Genomic DNA, 10,706 nt, shown 5'->3' on the forward strand with positions numbered 1-10,706 from the left:
TGTATACGGACAGTGAAGTCAAAATTAAGCTTTCATGATTTCTAATTTCCATACTGGGAGCTAGCTGAACACATTGGGTGAGCCAATGACCAGAGGCATATGTTCAGCCACCAATTAGCAGCTAGTTCCCAGCAGTGCATCGCTGCTCCTGAGATTACCAAAGCAAATTTGATAATAGAAGTAAATTAGAAAGTTGTACATGCTGTGTTTGAATAATGAAATTTAAATTTTGTCCCTTTTTAAAGTGGATTAAACAACCATTTTCCATCACAATTATGAAAGTGCAAGAGTTAAACATGGAAAAAAGGTTCAATCAAAGCTGTTTAAATGAATAATGAATCCAGCAGGATACTGACATCTTGCTCATTGGCTGATAAGCACAACTCCCACAGTTATGAAGGTGTTTTTAAAATATAAATCACAGTTAAGTCAAAATTAAACTTTTTATGCTTTCGATAGAGCATGGGATTTTAAGCAACTTTCCAATTTTCTCCTATTATATGATTTGCTTCTCTGGTTATCCTTTGTTGAAAAGCATACCTAGTTAGGCTCAAGAGCAGCAATGCACTACTGGGCGCTAGCTGCTGATTTCTGGCTGCTTCTTGCCATTGGCTTACCCAATGTGTTCAGCTAGCTCCCAGTAGCGCTGCGGAATCTGTTGGCACTCTACAAATAACCAATAATAATAATAATAAAGTAGTGCACTGCTGCTCCTTCCAAATGATAATATCTGGCCTGGGGTAGTACTGGGGATGCTAAATTCGGCATTGACTGTGTATAACCCTTTTGAACTAAACAGATAGTAAAAAAAGGGAAACTTTAAAAAAAAAAATAAGAAAATAACATACTTTTTACAAAATGTCCCTTTAAGTAACTGATCAATTAGTTATCATATGATTTGTTTAGTACTAGGGGTTTCATTCAAAATTCCTCCCCAAATTCTCTGACGGTAAAAAGTTTCCATTCTGAAACCCTTGTGCACATTCTGAGTGACAGAAATCTGTATGGCTGCGCTTTTTAAGACTACAGTGCTGTCCAATTTGAGGTGGTCTGTGAACACCAGCTGTGCCCCAGATGTTGTTTAAGTACAAACATCAAAACATTTCAGATTCCAAGCTTGTCTTCATCCTGCCCTTTATGTGTGTCCCTATGGACAGTGAACAGGACCTTATCTAGTGCACTCTGTGTAATCTTCCTTTGCGAATGCCACCCTCAAGATATTTAGTGTAATCCCTATTAATTCCTGTTGTTATTTTATTGTTTTTATTAAGGCCCAGAAAAAATGTTACAGACATCCATAAAATACATCACAATTTCTAGCAACATTAATGTATGAAGCCACATGGATACATATAAACATTTTACAAGGCTGTCTGTAGCATGTTTCTGTTCTCCTGTCATCGTTATTTTAATCAGCTTATCACTTTTATTTTCTTCCCTTTCGCAGGAGACAAAGACCTCATGACAGAGTTGGGGCGGGTAAAAATCCTACACAAGAGGACAGTTATGCCTTACACTGTATACAAGAAGAGGCGCAGGGGGCCCAGTGACGAGTCTGTAGTGAAACAGTATGCAGAGATGGTGGGTCAGACCTGCGCAGAACGCATGCTGCTGTACCGCACATAAGAGATGCAGGGCTCGCCGTGTACCCCACAGAAGTCCATGAGTCTCGGCAGGAGAGGATGGTGCACTTCTACGCATGGATAGAACGGAGTTTATAGGATAGTAATAACCACTCTATAATTATCCTTCTGCACGGTCTGGGAACGCTATGCAATTGGCTTAAGCTGTGTTTCCTTTTTGTTTGTCATATTCCTATATGAACAGAAATATGGTGTTGCTTCTTTTTCTTACTTTTCTTTAGCTGACTTGAAAACAAAATACCTGCAAACAGGAGTTAAGGCATACAAGTTTGCACATTTAATTTATTTGTTTATTGGCTCCTGAGTGTGTATATGTATATATTATTATTTTAATGTTTTGCAATCTGATCTTAGTTAACCCGTATCCGGCTTAAATTGCCTATCATGAAGTGTTAGTTTGATGCAAAACTGATAAATAACAGGCACCTCTGACAGCTGAAGGGTTAACCAAAACTGAGTCAAATTTCACACATTAACTTTTCATCTACCTTTATTAGGCAGTACAGGTATAGCTTTGACTATAGTAACCCCTTGGTGCAGTCTTTTCTGCTTTCTTAGAGGTGTTCAGACATGACCCTGAAATTCCAATAGATCATCTGACACTTGTGTTTATTAATGTTGTTCTGGATGTCTCACTAGCAAAGATATCCAGCTTCTTTAGACAGGGACCCTCTCTCACTACGTGCCTGTATCATAAATGAAATTTCGCTGTTTAGTGTATGTCTCTGGCTTAACGGCCCAGAGCTCAACACGAAAATAAATCAAAAGTTATATAACCTTTGAAAATCCTCTTCTGATTACTGTCTCATTACTGTTCATTTCAGCAGATCATATAGTGTTCTCCACAGATAGTTTTGCTAGCCAGGTGGCATTATGATTAAATAGCCATGTGGGGGCAGTGTATTACTTTTGCAACACTAAAACATTATCTGTTATTTATTAATGTTACTTAAAGGGACACTGAACCCAAATTTTTTCTTTCGTGATTCAGATAGAGCATGCAATTTTCAGCAAGTTTCTAATTTACTCCTATTATCAATTTTTCTTTGTTCTCTTGGTATCTTTATTTGAAAAAGGCATCTAACCAAAGGAGCCAGCCAATTTTTGGTTCAGTACCCTGGACAGCACTTGTTTATTGGTGGGTGAATTTATCCACCAATCAGCAAGAACAACCCAGGTTGTTCACCAAAAATGGGCCGGCATCAAAACATTTTTGCTTTTCAAATAAAGATACCAAGAGAATTATGAAAATTTGATAATAGGAGTAAATTAGAAAGTTGCTTAAAATGGCATGCTCTATCTGAATCATGAAAGAAAAAATTGAATGCAAAGCACATATTAATTGCACAATTAACCATCAATTGATTTAATAATTTGTGCAACAAACATTGGGAAAAAAACAACTAATTTTAGCTTAATATTTGCTTACATTTTAGCCAGGTTGTCAGGAAAAATTTCTTTCATACTTTTTTATTAAAATTATTAATTTTAGTTGAAATAATTTTTATTGAGTGCAATACAATATAAGAAAAAGAACAAACATAATAAAAGTCCAAGCCACCATTGGCTCACCCGACACTGGGTGTTACATAGCAGCAGATCCTATTGCATCATGAAAAGACCTAAACATAGAGTAGACCTACAGCAGTCTGTCCAATTGCACCTTATTTTACAAGTTTTAAATCCACTATAGTATATCAACAAAATTTTATACAAGTATGTGGAAAAAGAGAAAAAATGAAAATTAAAAAATAGTAATAAAAACAAAAACAACAATAATAAACCTTTTAGATCCCTGTGAACTCAACTCCCATCCTCCCTTCTCATGATGACTCATCCATGTCATAGGTTATTTAGTGACTCAAATATTTATTAGTCTCCCAATCCTTCCCCTTTTTAGAGGTTAGCGAAGAACATTATTGGTTCCCCCATTATCCAGTAGAACCAGACTTTGCTGAAAGTATCCATCTTATTTTGCAGATGGGCTGCTGTCTCATACATAGCGTATACGTTAGTAATTTTATTGATAATCTCCGACCAGTCTGGAATCCCCATCTTCCAGTGCTTAGCAATAGAAGTCCTAACTATTGTGAAGATTATTCTAAAAATGGTATTGATGTGAGAATTATAGTTCTTGTTTCTGATATTTAGTAGTGCCTGTGGGGCAATGACTTCAATTTGATCCCCTATCAAGTTGGACAGGAGACTCGAGGTCTGCTTCCATATAATTTTAACTTTGGGGCACTCCCACCACATATGTATGTAGGTACCTTTAGTCTTGCACCCCCTATAACAGTTATTGGAGTCCCCCTTGGCGGAATGCGCCAGCCTCTCAGGAGTCAGGTACCAGCGGAACACCGATTTGAAGCTATTCTCTCTAAGGTCTGCGCTCAGTAAGCCCCTACTCGCTTCATATGATATGCTATTCCATTCCTCTCCTGTGAGATCCATTCCCAAGTCCCTTTCCCATCTACTGACAATGGGTGGCTTACTCTTAGTTTTGATTGATTGAATCGCATGATACATATGTGAGATAGCTTGTTTAGGTCTATTTATTGCGCTACATTGCCTCCCAAGTGTTGTTGGCTGATGTTCCCTACCCTTAAGGGTGTAGGAGCGAATGGCAGATGAGATCTGCAAGTATATGAACCACTGTAAGGGAAATGGCCTTATCTTTTCTTGTAGTTGTATGAATGTAAGTATGGATCCCCGATGTAGAAAATCTGCCACCCTGTACAGGCCTTTGTTCTCCCATTTATCTATGTGTATGTGGCAGTCCCCTGGAATTATATATTTTAACGGCCTTAAAAGAGTGTACTCTAATACCAATTGTGTGTGTGTGTATATTGATTTATTCCACTGCTGGTAAGAGATCAAGAGTGTGCGTGGCCTAAAGCCTCTCGTGGCCCCAAACACCTCTTTCTTCCACAATGTGTCATCTGGTGAACTCAGTCCTCCCATAGACGCTTCCAAAGTGGGCCAAACAACATCACAACCCCATCACCCCAATATAGAAGTCTGGGTTCGTCTAGCAGCCTGATAGTAATCCCATAAATTTGGTAGCCCCACTCCCCCCAACTGTCTGTGTCTTGTGAGTATGAAGCCAGGTATTCTCGCATGTTTGCCTCCCCTTAAATAAGAAATGAGTTTAGACTGTAAAATATCTGTCTTTTTTGGGGACCATGATCGGTAGTGTTCTAAAAAGGTATAGGAGTCTAGGTAGTATATTAATTTTAACCGAGGAGAATCTCCCATACCACGAAAAGCCATATTGTTGCCATTTTGTGATATCTTGTTTTATAGTTTTGTATAATTGAAGATAGTTAGCCTGGTATAGTTTATCAAAATCTGGCGTCAGATTAATCCCCAAATACTTCACATGTTCATGCACCTATTTGAAGTCAAAGTTAACCTCGATTAGTTTAATAGTGGGCCTAGGAATATCAATGGTGAGGGCTTCACATTTTTCAGTGTTAATCCCGAGATAGTTGAAAATTTACTTAGAATGTTATAGACAATAGGCAGGGAAGTCATTGGCCTAGTCAATGTCAAAAGGACATCGTCCGCAAATAATGTTATTTTGTAGGATTTTCCTCCCATCTCTAGACTCTTAACCCCAGCCTCCCCTCGAATAAATTCCGCGAGTGGCTCTATGCATATTGCGGAGAGCAGGGGAGACAGTGGGCACCCCTGCCGAGTACCATTCAGGATGTTAAAAGTGTGAGACTAATGACCAATCGCTCTGACATATGCAGTAGGGGTGGAATATAATATGTTAATTGCAGAAATGAAAGATCCCTCAAATCCCATTTCCCCTAGTAGCGCCAGCATATACCCCCAATCCACCCTGTCAAATGCCTTCTCCGCATCCAGGGAAAGAAGCAGAGAAGGCACTCCGTGACTCTTAAGGTAATCCATCACTGATACCATCCTCCTTATGTTGTCTGGGGCTTCCCTGTCCTTAATAAAGCCGACTTGATCTGGGTGAATTATACTGGGAAGGATATGTTTTAATCTATTGGCCAGAATTTTTGTGATTATTTTAATATCTTGGTTTATGAGGGAAATTGGCCTATAACTGGAACAATACTTTGGATTCTTTCCCGGCTTCGGGTTGACCACTATTTTAGCTTGAAGTAGGTCTTTAGATAACAGCACATGATTTGCAAATTGTGTAAGGTGTGGGATTAATATGCCTGCAAACATCTTGTAGTATTCGCCCGGTAGGCCATCAGGCCCAGGAGCCTTTCCTGGCTTAAGATCTTTGATGGCCTGCGCCACTTCCATAGGGGTGATTTTGGAGTTTAATGAATCTCTGTCTGTGTCTGTAATTTTCCTCAAGTTTGCCTTGATGAGAAAATCGGTGAGTAGGTCTTTAGTGTGAATGTTGTGGGACACTTTTTTACCATCATATAGTTCTTTGTAAAATGAAGCAAAGGCATCCACAATCTCTTGAGGATGTCTTGTCTCACTACCATCTCCTCTATGTATAGAGGGAATTGACACATCTGTATAGTTATCTCTAATCTTTTTGGCTAGGTATTTATCTGGCTTGTTGGCATATAAAAAATACTGCGTTCTCATTCTATGAGCATATTTTATCGTTTGACTATTAAGAATCTTATTAAGCTGCTGTCTTTTTTGATCTAATTGTTTTAGAATGTCAACCCCTCTACTATCAAATGTGTTCTCTTTTTAAGCGTTGCTTTCTCTTTGATTAACATACCCCTAATTACTGTTTTGTGAGCAGCCCATACCGAGACCGGCCTATCTGTGGTGCCCTGATTAATAGCCCAATACTCCTCCATTGCCTGCGTCAGTTTTTCTTTTGCCTGTGTGTTTTGGAGACAGGATGGATCAAATGTCCAGGTCTGAGTTCTGTTAGGGTCTTTTATGCCTTGGAGTAGCATCTGTGTGATGGAGTGGTCTGACCATGTACATGGGTGTATTTTAGCTGATAGCAGCAGTGGGTATAGAATCTGACTAATCATAATATAGTCTAGTTTAGTCTAGTTTAGAGTAACTATTGTGTGCAGTCGAAAAAAACGTTGTGTCTGCTGTGACACCGTATAAAGATTTCCATGTGTCAACCACAGTGTGTGGGGACAGTGAGTTCAAGACCGCATTAGCCACTGCCCGCAGTCGAGCTTGTTTTTTGGAAGGGTGCAGGTTTTGTGTGTATTTGAGTGTCTGAAGGTCGATGTTAAAATCTCCCGCTAAAATTATCCGAATTTGTGACCAGCCTGTCAATAAACGTGTGATCTCTTTGAAGAACACATCCTGCTTCTCGTTTGGGGCATAGATATTGCAGAATAATATATCTACTCCCTGTAATTGACCCTGTACCAACAAATATCTACCCTCTTTTGTCGTGTTAGCATGTACAAAGTGTAATGAGAAGTGCAGCAATATTGATACCCCTCTTTTTTTCTCCCCAGCAGTGGAATGATAGCTCTGTTGGAAGCCTCTGGACCAGTATTTGGGGAGTTGTGGTTTGGTGAAGTGGGTTTCCTGTAAAAAAATTACATTCGCCTGTAGATTCTTATAGTGATTGAATGCTGTGCGCCGTTTAATATCTGTGTTTAACCCTCTCACGTTGTGTGAGACTAGATTAATTGTTGGGAGAGCCATATATGTATGTAAAAGCTTTGCGTGCGGCCGACAGCTAAAAGCCACAGACAGTGCATAATTGGGGAGGGTTGTTGGAGAGACATGGAGAGAAGCCCAGAGGCAGAACAGGAGTTGGATATGTTCTGGTATAAGAATATCTCAACAAAGATACTACTTTCACAGCGTCTATTATTTACAAAAAAAAACAATTTGGCAGTAAGCAAAACAAAAACCAAAGTTGAACAGTAATAACAATCTGGTCACTTGAGTGGCCCGACATATTCATATATTCAACATAGGAATGTGCAGTAAATCTAAAACAAACATGTTTGGTGCATTTAGTATATAAGCATAAATGGCACAAGCATTCATAGAATAATAATAAAAGCAGGCCCTAGCCCTCACTAGGGAGAATATAGCAAACATAAACTTTAGCAATATTACCCAGAAGATCAGTTCATGGTTTAACTTTTTTCTTTTTCGCTACTCTGGTCCACCTGGCCTTTCTCGCTGGGTTCTGCGGCTCCTTACTTGTAGAATGTTGTGGAGAGATGGGATCTTCTGGCAGGTCTGGCAGATCAATATTCAGGTATTGGCATATCTCCGGGATGTCCTGTGCCGACTTGATAGTGAACATCTTGTGGTTGTGAGAGATGTGCAGGGCGAAAGGGTACCCCCATCTGTATGGAATACTTTGCTTCCTCAGCATAGATGTTAGAGGGCGCAAAGAATATCTTCTCTGGAGAGTACGGACACATAGGTCCTGGAAAAACTGAATGACTTGTCCCTGGAATTTAAAAGGTTGATGGCTCCTGGACGCTGACATAATGGTTTCTCTGTCAGGGAAACGCAGCATTTTAACGATGACATCCCTAGGCGGGAGGCCCTCCTTTGGTTTTGGTTTCAGGGCCCTATGAGCTCTTTCCATCACAAAGTCAGAATCTCCTTCGCCTGAAATAGCTTTGAAAAGGCGTGTCAGATATGAGTTTAGATCTGAAGCTTCCACACTCTCCTGTATCCCCTTGAGTCTAATGTTATTTCTTCTATTTCTGTTTTCTAGATCCTCCATCTTGTCCTGGAGGTCTAGAATTTGTTGTTGATGGGATGCAATAGATTCAGAATTGGTTGCCATGTCTTCAGCTAGGGTCTCATGCTCGTTCTCTACCACCTCCACTCTATCTCCCAGCTCAGACAGATCTTGCTTTATCTCAGCTAGGCTACTTGTGACCGAGGAGTGTAGATTGTCAATTTTGTTCATTAATTTCTCCAGGCCCAAGGCCATGTCCTCCTTAGAAACGAATGTGCAGAGATCAGCTTTAGTCGTATTCGCACCCCTTCCAGAGGTATCTAGTACATTCAGGGTAGGAGCCTGGTTACCCTCCGCTAACTCCTCAACTGACTCTGTTACAACCAGTCCTTTGGCCGGCTTAAGGTAGTTGTCTATTGCTGTAGATTTCAGATTCTTGTCTGGTTTATTGGGCTTTTTGGCCGCCATGCTTCTTAATCAGTGCTGACCTAGAACTCTGCAAGCGTGGTGAAGCCTTTATTTATTTGCAAAAGTTCAAACCTTATCCGCAAATGGTTACTGATTGTCACAGAAAGAATGTGGATCTGTGATTACACTATGTCCTAACTGCAGTGGTGCACAGTAGCCCTGCTGTTTTGCTTGATTTCTCACCTGACCACTCTACAAATGGCTGTGGTTGTCACAGCAAGAGTGTGAATCTGTGGTTACACTACTTCTCAACTGTTGTAATGCAGAGTAACCCTACTGTGTTGTGCAATTTCGCTCCTGACGTCTCAGGGCAATTCCCTATGCCTCCGTGTAACGTATATAATGCTTGGACTGCGTTTTCTACGATTTCTCCAAGTGCTGCCACGCTTATTATTCTGTGAGGGATTAGCGTCTCTTCTTAGATAATGCTTGCCGTAGGTTTCAGCATATATGCAGGACCAAAGAACATGCTTTGCTGTTAGAAAACTTTATTTACTGCACGGAGCTACCAAGTTAAGCTGCCATCTTAGAGCTTGGTTAGGCCTAAAATTATTAATTTTAATAATATGGGCCTAGATTACAAGTGGGACACAAAATATTAGCTCTGTTGGTTGCTTAAGTGCAATCAATAAGGCTTCTATTTTATTGTGCTCATTGCAAGCGATAGTCTAGGGAGCACTAACATCTGCATGTTGGATAGCACTAATGTTCTAAATCTCTCACATAATAGGCTAATATGAGGGCGCACAGTGAAATTCATGTGGGATATTAGTCAAGCAAGCCAGTAATTCTATGTGAACTAGCAAGCAATACTGGTTTACTTCAGGTCTCAAAACCTCTTTTTTTACAGCAGTATTTTGCAATGCACTTGAGCGCAACACTAAACTAATCATTTTTAATAACAGCTCGCAAATATTGCTTCCTATGATATCTATTAAAAGTGGAGGGTTAAAAAAAGTTTTGGCCATGCTAAGATGCTTGGTAACAATTTTTAACCATTCACTTGTGTGCTATTTTTTGCACAAGATTGCGCAAAAGAGAACGCAACCTGTGTTACCCTTTGCTGTCCACTTGTAATCTAGCCCATGGTTAATAGTAGAAGATGATAGCCCTTTTTTATAACTGCAGTAAATACTACTTTACTGAAAGAGTGCAGAGTACATTGGATGCAATAAAGTCCAAGTGGTGGAAGTTAATAGAATAAAAAACTTTGGTTGCAATACACCAAATGGATTACTAAAAATAAATCTGTTAGCTTGCTCTCACATTCATGGCTCTGCATTCACATAATATTTACCAATTTATTTTTTCCCTCTTGATATAAATACCAATATCTAAATAGGATATATATAACAGCTGGTGGGAGACTCAGATGTACCGTCAGCATGCCTGGAATTTGTTACTAGTCCTGGACTATTCAGAAATAACAATGGGTGAATACATAAGGTTCCTCCTTTATGTAAATTTTTTTTTACATAAAATACCTTGTAATTGCAAGACTTTTCTAGTGTTATGATACATTAACATACCAGTAGAATGTGAATAATTTCTGAATACATTGACACCTTGTTTCCTGCTATTGTTATTCAATGGCCAAACATCCCCCACCATTTGCTTTATTTGGAGGCACCAACCCAGACTTGTTTCTGGAGTACATGAGGCTTGCCACTGTCATTTTGTTAAGGTAACAATGCACGTTTTTGTTATCACCTCTGATGAGGCAAATTATGGGCAGGTATGTAGATTAAGCCTTGTGAAATGTTCCATCTGCACCAATACTCAGTTGGAAAAGCCACAAAATGTAGTGCTAAAGGGACATAGTAAAGAGCTGTGAGGTTCTCATTGTATTTAAAGCTGATGCAGGAACACATTTTGACCACCTGAGAGTTGACTTCTGCTGTCTCATGTTTACATGGCTCTTAAATAGCCTTTACTGCAGTAGTGAAATATTCAGTATA

The 10,706-nt window shown here is 39.6% G+C and overlaps 1 protein-coding gene across 4 annotated transcripts in view; it reads left to right on the forward strand.

Moving 5' to 3' along the window:
• The window catches only part of ATE1 (arginyltransferase 1), a 242,350-nt gene extending 239,921 nt beyond the window's left edge, over positions 1-2,429 (forward strand). For all 4 annotated transcript variants that reach the window (XM_053692644.1, XM_053692642.1, XM_053692643.1 and 1 more), the window contains one exon: positions 1,448-2,429. In XM_053692644.1, coding sequence (XP_053548619.1) covers positions 1,448-1,626 — 179 coding nt within the window. In that variant the 3' untranslated portion in view covers positions 1,627-2,429. The remainder of the gene's footprint in view (positions 1-1,447) is intronic.
• Positions 2,430-10,706: the final 8,277 nt, after the last annotated feature.

This window comes from Bombina bombina, chromosome 9, assembly GCF_027579735.1.
Source record: "Bombina bombina isolate aBomBom1 chromosome 9, aBomBom1.pri, whole genome shotgun sequence".
NCBI classification, from domain to species: domain Eukaryota; kingdom Metazoa; phylum Chordata; class Amphibia; order Anura; family Bombinatoridae; genus Bombina; species Bombina bombina.